Source organism: Microplitis mediator, chromosome 10 (assembly GCF_029852145.1).
Source record: "Microplitis mediator isolate UGA2020A chromosome 10, iyMicMedi2.1, whole genome shotgun sequence".
NCBI lineage: Eukaryota > Metazoa > Arthropoda > Insecta > Hymenoptera > Braconidae > Microplitis > Microplitis mediator.
In genome coordinates this window covers 2,707,127-2,720,303 of record NC_079978.1, presented here as the reverse complement: position 1 = coordinate 2,720,303, position 13,177 = coordinate 2,707,127, and the positions used below count along the sequence as shown (strand labels likewise).

The following is a 13,177-nucleotide window of genomic DNA, read 5'->3' as shown; positions in this document are numbered from 1 at the left end:
AAAAAAAATAACGCTCTGGTCGTTAAAATTTGAAAAAGCTTGACATCTTTATCTGCACATGCTGCCACCTATCGGCCCATTTCCAAACTATTTTTTCTGATAAAAATTCTGAACCAATCACATTATTACAATTTAAATTCAAACATTATAACCGTAAAACCATAATCGGCGTCATTTGTCAGTCGGCTGTTGATCCCCTAAGACAAAAATCTTTTTTTCATAATGATCACAGTCATTTATAAATAATTTATCTATATATACATAAATATATGTTTGTTTATTTTTTTGTGTCTCTAATTGATAATTTATTTACATTTTTTTAATGCCGTGTTTATTACCAATTATTTTAACGACAAAAAATTAATTAGTGAGGTTAAAAATGTCGGATAATATTAAAGTTGCAATTAAAGTCCGTCCGTTGATAAAACGCGAGAAAGATGACCGACTTGCCGAGCAATGGATCACGGAAAATAATTGTATCCAGCAAATAGACCCGGAATCAAACAGAAGAGCCGATGCCAGGTTTCACTTTGGTGAGTTTTTTTTTTAAATTTTAAATTTAAACAGTTGGAGGGAAGTTCGCCTCCTTTTGAAAACTTTCCGCCAGACAAAGACGAATGTACTGTTGTCTATTTATTTCTAAGGTCAGTACCAAATGTTATATATATTTAAATTTTTAGATTACATTTTTGGAACGAAAGCGAGCAATCAAGATGTTTTCGACCAGACGGTGAAGCCAATTGTCGAAGCGGCAATGAATGGCTTCAACGGGACGATATTCGCTTATGGGCAAACCGGCTCGGGTAAAACTTACACGATGATGGGTAACAAAGAAGAACCTGGTGTGATTCCTCTGACAGTAAATTATATATTTAATTATATTCATAATGACTCTACTCGCAAATATTTACTGCAAGTGTCATACATCGAAATCTACAACGAAAAAATAAATGATTTATTGGACAAAAACAAACAAGATTTGAAAGTGAAAGAGGATTTTCAAGGTCGTATTAACGTCGATTGTAAAGAAGAGGTTATTAATTCCCCGGAATGTGTCCTGCATGCTATGAGGAAGGGCGAGAAGGCACGTAGAATTGGTGAGACGAATATGAATGAACGCAGTAGTAGGAGTCACACTATTTTTCGTTTTACCATCGAGAGCTGCCGAGTTGACGACCCGGACGGCGCAACAACGGAAGCTCAATTGAATCTGATCGATTTGGCGGGTTCTGAGAGAGCTAGACAAACTGGTGCCACTGGTGAACGCTTCAATGAGGGCAAACACATCAACTTGTCTCTCTCAGCACTGGCTTTGGTGATAAAACAACTCAGTGAACCGGGTACCAGTTTCATAAATTACCGCGACAGTAAACTTACGAGAATTCTACAGCCATCGTTGGGAGGAAACGCTCTTACGACAATAATCTGCGCTGTTACTCCGGCTGCCATTGATGAGACCCAGTGTACACTGGACTTTGCAGTGAGGGCCAAGGGAATTAAGAACAAACCGCGAGTAAATGAAACTGTGTCGGAAAAGGCGCTGCTGAAACGTATGATGAAGCATCAAGCGATGCTGGAGGCTGAGTTAGAATCAGCTCAGACGAAGCTCGCGGAGAATGAAAAGGCTTTCCTTCTACAGCGCATTGAACTTCTGAGCAGAGCCATCGTTTCTAAGCCGATGACTGAAGAACAGAAAAATAAAGATCGCAGAAGACGAACTTGGGCCCCTGGTAATTCGATGAGAAGTTTTACGAATAAAAGTTTGGATTTCGGGCTGCCGACTATCACTGAATTTTCATCTAATTCACATCAAATGAGCCATGGAATTCATGATCAGAGTATTAATCACATTGATTTGAACAACCAATGTAAGTATATTATTTAATCACAATTAAAATTATTGATTATATATATTTATTAATTTATTTGTTGCAGCATTTCACACAATATACCCTGATTTTGAACTCCAACTCATCAAGGACCAGAATGAGAAGAACAGATTTTCAACAGTGAGCGATGATGGTGAAGTCTTGCCAACTGTTACCATCCGCGATCAAAATTTTGAAGACGACGACAAAACTCCCGAGCCATCGCCGGAAAAAAAATGTGAATGTATCAGGTAAGATATGACGCAAGTTTATTGGTAAAAATTTGTTATTTTTAGAAGATAAAATTAATTGTTTTTTTACACTGCGCTGATAAGATAAAGTTTAAATTTTTTTAACACTCCAGTTACTCTTCGTCTTTGCTGTTAATTATTTTTAATTACATTTTTTATTTATTTTTAAATTTACAGGTCGCCTTCGACACCAAAAGTTGAACTACGTCAGCGGTTGGAGATGCTGAAGTCGGAGTACCATACGTTGCGTGAATTTTCGACGTTGGAGAAACAGCTGTTTCAAGAAGACGGACTCGCTGCGATGACTGTAAATAAAGAAATATTAATAACTAATATTTATTTATTGCCTTAAAAATACAAATTTTGTTTCAATATGTGACGTTTATTTTTCAGCAATCAAAATATGAACGTGAGTTGGAGTTTGTCAAAAAAAGTCTGCAAGACACTGAGCAAGTGTGCATGGATTTAAGAAAAAATTATTCAGAATTACAAAGCGAGCATGCGATTCTTTCAAAAGATCATCAAAGAGTCCAGCAAGAATGTCAGCTACTTCGTGAAGAAAAAAAATCATTAGAAACTTTGCGTGATAATTATCCATCAGTTGAAGCTGAAAAAAATGAGTACAAAAATAAAATGAATGAAGCTCTGAGAAAATTAAAAATCCTTGAAGACGAAGCCAATTCAAATGCTTATGAACTAGAACTTTTGAAGATTAAGCATAAGAAGCGCGAAAAAGAACTTGAAGAATCATTGAATCTCGCTTGGAAAGATTTCATTGATCCTAGTGAGAAACAAAAATTAACTGACGTCGTTTACCTGCAATCAGTCGTCAATGATTTGACTGCGAAACTCGAGGGTCAGTTGCCGTCATCGCCTGCCATTTCTGCTAATGATGAATTGACTTCTAGATTAATGGAAATGGAAAGTCAACTGCAGCGGTCTGCTGAAGAAAAACAAAATTTGGCAGATCAGCTGGAGGAATTCTCCCGTCAGTTGACAGAATTGTCTGAGGCCAAGATCATCTCAGGTAATGAACAGGACTCATTGATCGCTGATTACGAAAAACGTATCCAAGAACATCTTGAATGTATTGCGAGACTGGAAGGAACGATTGCCAGTAAAGCAGCAGAGAATGAAGACTTGGTCAGCAAAAATTATGAGTTGACTTGCAAGCTAACGGAGGCGATGGAAAAAATAAAAAATAATGAAAATGCTATTGACGAAATGAAGAAATCTGTTGATGATTTACAATCTGACGTTGAGTTGAAGGCTACGGAAATTTTATCACTCAAGACTCGGGTTGAAGAGATGGATGTTATTAAAGAGCAGGTATTTTCATCAGATTTGATCCAAGATGCTGATGAAGAGTTCAAATTGGTGTTGGCTAGCCAGGACTCGCAAGAAAGTCTCGGTAATATGCTAGAGAGTTCATTTAAATCAGTCATCGAGATGCCTGGTAATGAAGATAATTTACTAGATGCCAATTTATTAGAAGAACAAAAGATCAGGATCGCTGAGCTTGAGTCGCTGCTAGAAGATCAGAAGAATGAGCTGCTGAGACAGGAAAAACTTCTGGAAGACAAATCTATGGAACTGAAAATTACAATCGAGTCATATTCAGATAAAATTAACGAGCTCCAAGTGGCCAATGACAAATTGAAGGATCAACTGTCTGGGATGCAGAGTGAAAAGACTCTGAGCGAAGGTGAGAAAACCGCGATGCAGCTGCTGCTTAAAGAAAAAGAACAGGAGCTGCAGGAATTGTTGAAAATAAAGAACCAGTTGGCGTTCACTTCATCCCAGAATGAAGAGCTGGAGAAAATAACAACCGATCTTCGCAAGCAGCTCAATGAAAAATTACTGGAGCTTGAAGAGAAAGAACGCTACGATTATGAGAGTGAAATAAAAAACATCAAAGAGTACACTGCGAATTTGCAGAATTTGTACAGAGACGTGCAGATTGAGAATGATAATTTGAAGCAGCAGCTTGATAAAGTCAATGTGTCTTTGAAGATTGATACTGACAAGACGTCTCAAGATGCTGGTGCATTTGAAAACTCTCCCGACTCATCTGTAAGTCCTTTGGAAAAAACTTGGACTGGCGACCACCAAATTAATGATTCTAAAAATAATTCTAGAATTTCAGAAGTAAAACAACTTAAAGCTCCGAAACCACTCATTGAATTCACACCAGAAATCAAAATTTCAAAGAACGCGACGCAAGATGAAGCTGAAATCAGCAGTATCTTTGCCAACGGCAGTTATTTCGATAATTTAAATATATCAAGTACCCAAAGTGATTCAAATTTCACTGATTCAAATTTCTCGCAAAATTATTCAAGTCTTGGCTACTCTGTCAACATGACAACACTTGAAGTAAAATCAGATATTGAAGACTCGCAAAATAATTTGAATGCCACTGATTTTGAGTTGATTAATAATTTGAATGAAAAAAGTGCCAAAGAGTGTGAGAATATTGTACGCAAATTATTGAAAATTAAAAATACTCTTGTAGAAGATAATGATAAATTAAAAAATAGTTTACAAGCTAAAGCTAATGAATTTGACGCCATAAATCGTGATATGGCTGATTTTAAATCGGGGATGGAGAGTTTAAAAGAAACTATTGATGCGCTTAATAGCGAGAATGAGGAGACCAGTACTAAATTAGAAGCATCAAACCACGCGCTCACTGAAATGGAATTAAAATATAATCAGATGAAAAATGAACTCGAAGCTGAAATCCAGAGACTGATAAATGAAAAAAAATCGATGGAAAATATTATAAAAAATAACGAAGATAAAATAAAAGATTTAATGGCTGACAATTTGGAATTGACTAACGACTTGACTGATAAAGTTGAAGAGTTGGGTAGAATTCAGGAGATGAAAGCTCTTCAGTTTGATCACGAGTGCAAGTATCGCGACCAGTTTAATTATTACGTTCAACGACTTGAGATACTGGAGAAAGAGAATATCGATCTGTCAAACAAACACATGGAGTTGATTGACGAGTACGAGACTGTCAAGGATGCGTACGACAATCTGAGAGCTAATTCACAGGCAGGTGAATTGGATTCCAATAAACTGCCAAGTCCGGATAAAAATTTATCGGTACAGTCTCCAAATGCCAGAGCAAGACGGAGTTGCTCACCTTCTCCGTCGCTGGATAAATCAATTCATGATATTCTAGAGCAGTACGACGAGAACGAAAGTTTAGTTCAGCGAGTCCGTGAACTAGAGAGTCAAGTTGATGAATTAAAATGTCTAAATAAAAAACTAACGAATATGAAGTTGACCTCTTGTAAAAACTGTGCTCATCTAGCGGAACTTAATGAGTGTCGTCGTACTATGAAACATGATATTAAAACAATGAACCAACGTTACCGTGAATTGGAAAATAAATTCAAGAAAGAACGCGCTGAAGGTGAAATACTCACGAGTAAAGTCAAAGAGGACGTTGATGTCAGTGTATTTAACGCCACCATGAACGAAAGTATCTTTGAAGACGTCAATGTCTCTTATGCTGAAGCTGAGATACAGAAAATATCATCGGAACTGGAGAGCATACGCGGAGATTATCAGAAATTGTCTAATTTATATGAAGAAAAATGCTGCGAGACCGACACACTTCACAATGGGAATGGAGTCGACGTCTCTCCGTCGGCTACCGTGTCACCTAAGTCAAGCAAACGTGACGGGAGGTTTGAAAAAATTCAAAATGATCTTCAGCGTTACAAAGATGACCTCCAGCAAGTAAATCAGAGTATTTGTAGTATTGACAGCAAATTGAAAAAGTTCCAGAATGTGAAAGCGAGTATGGAGAAAGAAGTTGAGTCTCTGAAGGCAATCAAAGAATCGCTGGAAGATAAACTTGCGGGAGCTGAAAGATCTGCCGCGGAAGCTCAGTCTCGTATTAGTGAACTTGAAGAGCAAATCAGTAGACTGAGTCAGCAGTTAGAGCAAGCGGGGGTTGACAACAAGGATCTTCATGAAGTGACAAAAGAGTTGGAGTATCAAGTTGATGATCTGAAGAAAACGAAAGAAGATTACGAAAAGACCATTCAGGAATTGCGTTCACTGCTTGCAGAAGTCGAAGACAAAAATTCTGTTTTGCAGACTCAAGTTGAAGACTTGAAAGCTACCAATCAAGAGGAATCGCCTTTGAAAATTGAGTTGAATAAATATAAGCAAGATGTCGACAGCTTTGCAGCTCAGGTCCAGGAACTCAGGAACCAGCTGAGAAGTTCTGAAGACTCGAGGGATTCGTTGAAGGAAGAGCTAGAGCTCGTAAAATCTACGCCTCCACCTGAACGCCAGCAAATTGATTTATTGACTACGACTATTGATGAGTACAAACAGAAAGTCGAGTCACTGGAGATGTCTGTCAAAGATTTGCGTGAGAAAGTCGATCACTATGCCAGAGAAAACGTCGAGCTCGCTGACAAACTTGCGACGATGCAATCCCAGGACTTGAATGTCACTGATAATAAAATGGAAGTTTGTGATGAAAGTTTCAGTGGAGACAAAAATAAAAATAATGAAGACTTGGAAGCTTTAAGGTCACGATTGATAAAAGAAATATCATCTTTGAAGCCGCCCAATGAACTTAAGGATCTTGATCTTGGTAACAAAACAGTTGGTGACATATTTTGTATATTCCTCGAGTCATTGCTGTCAAAGGAAAAAGAAATAGTTCACCTGATAAACCGACGCAATGCTCAAGAAAAAAATAAACTTGAAGAAGAGAAAAAAGAACTGATTGACGCTGAAAAACGTGTGAGTTTATGGGCCAAGGAGCTGGAAACTGACAACGAAAGACTGCAAACTGACTTGACTAAACACGAGACCAAGATAAATTTACTGCAGAACCAGATTTCTAAACTCGAGAGCTCGCTGATGGATAGCGAGCATGAAAAGCAATTGATGAACGAAAAGATGACCGTTATGGAGACAGATTTTAATACTCTTCAACAAGATTATGATAAAATAGCGCAAACTGGGTCTACAAGCAGCTCCCAAGAACGTGAAAAAATAATCCAAGAAGCTCTTGAGGTTCAAGATGCTGACCATCAAAGGAAACTGAAAGAACAGGAACAAAAGTATTATGATAAACTCAGGGAACTGGAGAACGCGCTCGAGTGCTGCAGAGCCAAGAACTCGGATCTTGCTAAGAGTCTAGAAGGACTGGAAGTTAATGACCAGCAGTGGAAGAACATCATTGATATGAAGACCGCAGAGCTGAACAAAGCCAACTCGACGATCCAGAGATTGCAAACAGAACTGGCCAATCTTATGGAACTTTACAATCATACGAAGGAGGACAATCAGAGTAAGAGCAGCAAGATTGAAGAAATAACCGAGTTGTTGAAAATAAAATGTGATAAAATGTCCGAGTACAAGACTCAGCTGGAGACCATTGGTCCTGATTATGAGCTGCTGAAGCAGCAGGCCCTCGAAAGGAAAGTCAGGCTCGAAGAGTACAAGAGTGAAGTGGACAGTTTGAGAGAGCAGAATAGCAAGGAGGTCACTTCGCTGAAAGACAAGTTAGATGCTGAGCAGATAATGTCCGCAGGACTGACCAAGCAGCTGGCGGAAGTCACAAACAGGTGTACTGCGAATCAAATGGCGCTGGATCAGTTGAAAGTCAAGTACGAGGAGTTGGAGCAGGAAAATGAACGTCTTGTTAGGAAGGTGAGGAACAGCACGAGCAAGGTGACTGTCAGTCGGGAAATGGAGATGATGAAAGATGAAAATAGAAAACTGTATAATGATCTTGAAGGAGCCAGCAATCGTATAAAAGATTTACAGAGTAGCAAAACTCAGTTGATGACTGAGTATGTTGAGTTGAGAGGAAAGTATGAACTCACGTGTCAAGAAAGGAATCACTTGCAAATGACACTGGATACTTACAAAGCTACAGTTAATTCCTCGGAGACTTTTGAGTTGCGCAGTAAATATGACGAGTTGATTATGGAAAAAAATCTTGTTGCTCTGGAGCTTGAAGAGAAACGATCGACAGTCGGGCAGTATGAGAAAAAAATTAACGAACTGATGACTAGGAACCAAGAGCTGATAAAGAAGAATAAGGAATTGGACGAAGAGATGGACGACATGTTGGGTAAAATAAATGAGATGGATGAAGAGAACACTGTGCTGCAGGATAAAATCTATCAGATGGAGAACGAGAAGCCTCAGAGTAATGCAGAGTCGGGGATTGACATCAGTAATGAGCTGGAGGCGCTAAGAAAATCTGTTGAGATGCTGAAGCAGGAGAATGTGGATCTCAAATTAAAGTTGAACAGCAAATGTGATGGAGTTGACAGCATTAGTTCCAGGACATCCAGTCCTACATTGGCCAACGTTTCGCGTCAGCGCAGAAGAAGTGAATTGTACAATCAGAATCGCCCGTTGGAACTGGCCGATGAGTTGGTTGATGATCCACTTGACAGCCAATGTGAACGTTTGAAGAAGACAATCCAAGATCTTGAGGCAACTTTGGTCTTGAGAAATGCTAAAATCACGGCACTTTCGATGCAACTCCAAGCTGGATTCTTCCCGTACGAACAAAGGATCAATGAGTACGAAGAAGTTCTCGAAGCATATAAAAAACAAAATGATACTCTGAGGGATAAATTGAGAGGACAATTGCAAGCCAAGTGTGAGAGATGCACCAAATGGAAGAGTAATCACCGAGAACTGGGGGTTCAAACCGACGCTGAAATCGTTACTGAGAAGAAAAATCCTAGCAAGTGGATGGATGGTACCAGGATCGGGATCGGAATAGTCTCGGTAACTATTTATGAATAAATTTCTTATTCATATTAATTGGACAATAGGGTGGGTTGAAAAAAAACTTTTTTTTTGTTCTTCTTAGCATGGGGGTAGAATTTGTGCCTTATAAAAAAAAAAACTTTTCAAGAAAAAAAAAATTTTTTTACTCAACATTTTAAGGTGGCCCACTCGTTTTTTAAATTAATAATTGATTAGTTCCAACGAAAAAAATTTTTTTTTGTCCAAAATTGTAGAAAACATCCAATAATTATCGAATGTGATTATTTTTTACTTCACTTTAATTTTAATTCAAAAGAAAATGCTTTTCATTTTTGGATTTTTTACTTAAATTACAAAAATAATAGGAAAAAAATTTTTTCAACTTCTGACTTTCAATTAGCTTTCAAGGGGACACCCTACAGATTCTAGAACACCATGTAACTTTTTTCGTTGGGTTCCTCTCTTTGATCAATTATTTATTTTAAAAACGAGTGGGCCACCTCAAAATGTTAAGGAAAAAAATTTTTTTTTTATAAGGTATAAATTCTACCCCGATGCTAAGAAATCCAAAAAATAAGTTTTTTTTTCAACCCACCCTATTAGACAAGTCGACCAATAAATGTATCGTGAATTATTTCTTGTAGTTTTTTAAAAAAATAATACAGTCGAATTCCATTATCTCGGAACTTCCCCTCAATCTTGACTCCCACGACGGGCTACGCTGTCTCCCACCCGATACATTTGTATGTGTCCGTATATATTTATATGTAATCAGACATGTGGATGTAAGAGCGCATTATAGTTTATTTTTTAAGAAAGAAAGGGCATCCGTTAATTCAAAATTTCAAAATTGCCGCTCCTCCGTAGACTAACTGTCTGAGTTAATGGAATTCAACTGTATATTGATATAGAAATTCATGAGGATTTCAATGAATATAAAAATATATTTCATCCAATTACTGGTCGAGTTACTCTACATGTTGCTTTAGTTGTCTGAGACAATGATTTAATTAAGATAATATTTATTTTTGTTTTATTACAGGAGTCTTTAATAGAAACGAGGACGATCGCAAAACTAAAAGCCGAGAAAGCTAAGCTCCATGAAATTCTACAAAAACGTATTGAAAAATCACAAGAGTACAAGGTGTACATTAAGCAGTTAGAAAATCAGCTAGAGATTCGTAAACCAAACATTCCAGATAAAACAAATAAAAAGTGAGAGATTATAAAAAAACGTTTAATAAATGCATGACGCTTAAGATATTTATATACAAGAGTAATTTATAAACAAAACTAAATATTTATTTTTTTCTTCGTTGGATTGACAAATTTATACTAATGAACTAATTATGTAAAAATTAACAAGTATTATAAAAAAACACTATTTGTATTTCTATATTTATTAAAATAATCTATTTTTTTTAACTCTGCTTACTTTTTTTAATTGCTTGTAGTTTTAGTATTAATTAAAAATGTTTGCGCAACTGCACTTTAATTTTTAGTGGCAGCTAATCTGCACTTGTAACTTTTTATATTCTAATTTAGTGATATTGTAATACAGTAGTTTTATTTTTATTTATTTTTTAAAGCGGCGCCAGTAAGGAAAATATTCACGTCAACGTTTTGGGACAGTCGCAATTGATACCGCATCGATTCTGGTACGAATAATTGCCAGCGTCATCAGATTATAATTATTTTCATATTTATAAATATTTCAATTATCATGACAGATATATATTCTTATTTAATAAGCAATTTTTAAATGTATATAATTTTTTTTAATAATTTTTGATAATTGAATGATTAGAGGATGCGCAGTAATAAAAACTGCATAAAAAAATAGTTTAATTAAATTAATAAATTTACCAATTAAAACTTTTATATATTTTCATATTTTTATAAAAATAATTATTAATATAAAAAATAAAAATAAATTTACTTAATAATTCAAGATTATTTTTATAATTCCATTAATTAAAATTTCCTTAATTAAATTTAATTTAAAAAATTGTTATTTTTAATTAAAAAAAAAATCTTTATTTTTTTACATCATTACTAAATTTAACTCTTTTACTTTTGGGTTTTTTCCCATCATTATTAAATTTCATTTTTTTACCCTTCGGTTTGTAATTCGGTGTGTAGTCGGTTTTCCTTTTGACCGAAGATTTTCTCTGGAAAAGATCTGCAAGTAACAGGAAAAAAATTCAGTGAATGCTGTCATTAATTATATGAATTTCTTACAATTAATAAAAAAAAAAATATGTCACCTTTATCTGGCTCTTCTCCAACTTCATCGCGATAATACTGCGCATCATCATCATCCTCCTGCTGAGTATCTTGAACCGACTCCTTCGCATACTTACGCATCAGAATATCGCTCTCTTTTTTCACCTTTTCTTGTTTCTTTTTAATTCCCTCCAATGACTTTTCTTTGTGCTCTTCCTTGAGCGCTTCTTTCTTAAGTTTATTTTCTTCTTGAGTTCTCTTACGTTTTTCTTTCAATCTTTGTTTTTTCTCGCGCGATTTCGCGATCTTCTTAATCTCTTCTTCAGTTTTATGAATATTTTCATGGAACATAACTTGCCCGTCTAGCAAACCATCTTCAACTTTCATCAACTGAAATAAGTATAAATAAAATATAGTTATATATATTGTGTGGCAAGGAATGAAACAACGATTTCAGACTAGGGTGCTGACATCACCCGCAGTCTAAAATCGTGTTTAATCCTGAGTTACACTAATTTTCATGATTTCCTGCATTGGAACTTGAAGTTTCATTGTCAGCAGCCAGTCAGAAACAAGTTAAATTTTTTACCAATGGTGTGGTCAGAGACTAGCGTATGCGTAAATTGTCATTTGCAATTTATAATTAAGAAACTACGAATACTATTCTGCCCGTCGAGTGAAGGCATTCACAATTTATACGTTCACTTTAAGTGTCGATGCTGGTATCATGAAAAATTAATTAATTGTCAATATCATTAATTCAAATAATTTACCTGCATTGTTATTCTTGGTCCCAGTTCATACAATCTAATAGCACTTTTTCCTTTAGCATGATTACCACGCGATGATAATTTTTGCGACAAAGTAACATGACTCTCAGGATCATCTTCTGCTTCGCTTTCTGACAGTGTAGCTTTTGTTAGAAACTCAGAATAATCTTGACATTTAGCCAAATTCGGTATTTTAGCCTGGACCAGTTTTTTAACTCCTCTCGATAGACCAACAGGGACAACTTTGATAGCGTAGTGACGGAAATCAATTGATTTGTCTGCTGGATTGTAATTAAGACACACGCAGCGCCTTACTGTACTTAAATTTATCTAGAATAAATCATCAATTAATATCAATATCAACTAAATAAACAAATATATTTATATTTACTTTTGTAATATTAATGCTAGGAAACATATTTTGAAAAGTGGTTGCCATTAATTTAATATGCGCATCATTTTCCTCTTCATCATCGTCTCCATTGAGAACATTGTCTTTGTTATCTTCATCTTTACCAGCAGCTCCGCTGAAATTATTCAAAATCACCAGTGGAAAATTTTTAAACGCCTCTTCAAAGACCATTTGTTTTTTCAACGCAGATATCACGTCTCTTGCTAATGTGAAATTTATTATTTTAAACGTCAACGTTGGACCTCTCGGTATTCTGCAAAAAAATCATTTTAATATTTCTGTCATGTACTTGATCATGCACTCGATAGCAACAAAATCTTACCGGCAAAGTTTTAAATACATTCCCAGCTCAGTTTTACTAAATATACACATGTGGGAAACATGGAGATAACTGGAGATGGACACAAAATCTTTTATTGTATTTCTCTTTCGCTCTTTGAGCGCCGATGCCGTGAATGGTTCCAGGACTCGACGGAAGTCCTTGGTGAGCTCGACGATATGGTCACCAGGAAGTCCGCGATGGATGACAAATGAATGAGGTGCTCTTACGATGTCATCAGGTTCCTTGGAATCTATTTGTTTATTTTTTCTTACACATCTTCCCTGAAATTTTTAAAATAATAAATAACCTCACTAATTTATAAGCGGTAAAAAAAATAAATTATTAAAAATTAAATTACAATTAATTACTTTGATTTAATTATTAATTAATAAAAAGTAATTACCTTCTTTTGACGACCCATTTTTAATTAATTTACAATTAAAAACACTATAAATATTAATTTTTTAACCCAACACGTGTTTACCTCACGTTCACAAATCAATGCGTTTTTTTAAATTTGAAAAAGCGCGCCCTGGTTTTTAAAATTTGAATTA

General features: G+C 35.7%; 2 protein-coding genes across 2 annotated transcripts; one reads left to right on the top strand and one right to left on the bottom strand.

Moving 5' to 3' along the window:
• The first annotated feature begins 172 nt into the window (after nucleotides 1-172).
• LOC130675863 (kinesin-related protein 4) lies at nucleotides 173-10,763 on the top strand. The gene is made up of 7 exons (XM_057481748.1): nucleotides 173-533; nucleotides 681-1,868; nucleotides 1,936-2,119; nucleotides 2,297-2,426; nucleotides 2,513-8,911; nucleotides 9,936-10,108; nucleotides 10,483-10,763. Exons 1-7 carry the CDS (start codon nucleotides 380-382, stop codon nucleotides 10,559-10,561), a joined length of 8,307 nt encoding a protein of 2,768 aa, XP_057337731.1. The 5' UTR covers nucleotides 173-379; the 3' UTR covers nucleotides 10,562-10,763.
• Nucleotides 10,764-10,867: 104 nt separating this feature from the next.
• Nucleotides 10,868-13,174, bottom strand: LOC130675868 (protein Peter pan). The gene is made up of 6 exons (XM_057481758.1): nucleotides 13,027-13,174; nucleotides 12,624-12,904; nucleotides 12,281-12,554; nucleotides 11,893-12,219; nucleotides 11,161-11,509; nucleotides 10,868-11,075 (listed from the first exon to the last, which is right to left on the bottom strand). Exons 1-6 carry the CDS (start codon nucleotides 13,042-13,044, stop codon nucleotides 10,930-10,932), a joined length of 1,395 nt encoding a protein of 464 aa, XP_057337741.1. The 5' UTR covers nucleotides 13,045-13,174; the 3' UTR covers nucleotides 10,868-10,929.
• Between the last annotated feature and the right edge of the window lie 3 nt (nucleotides 13,175-13,177).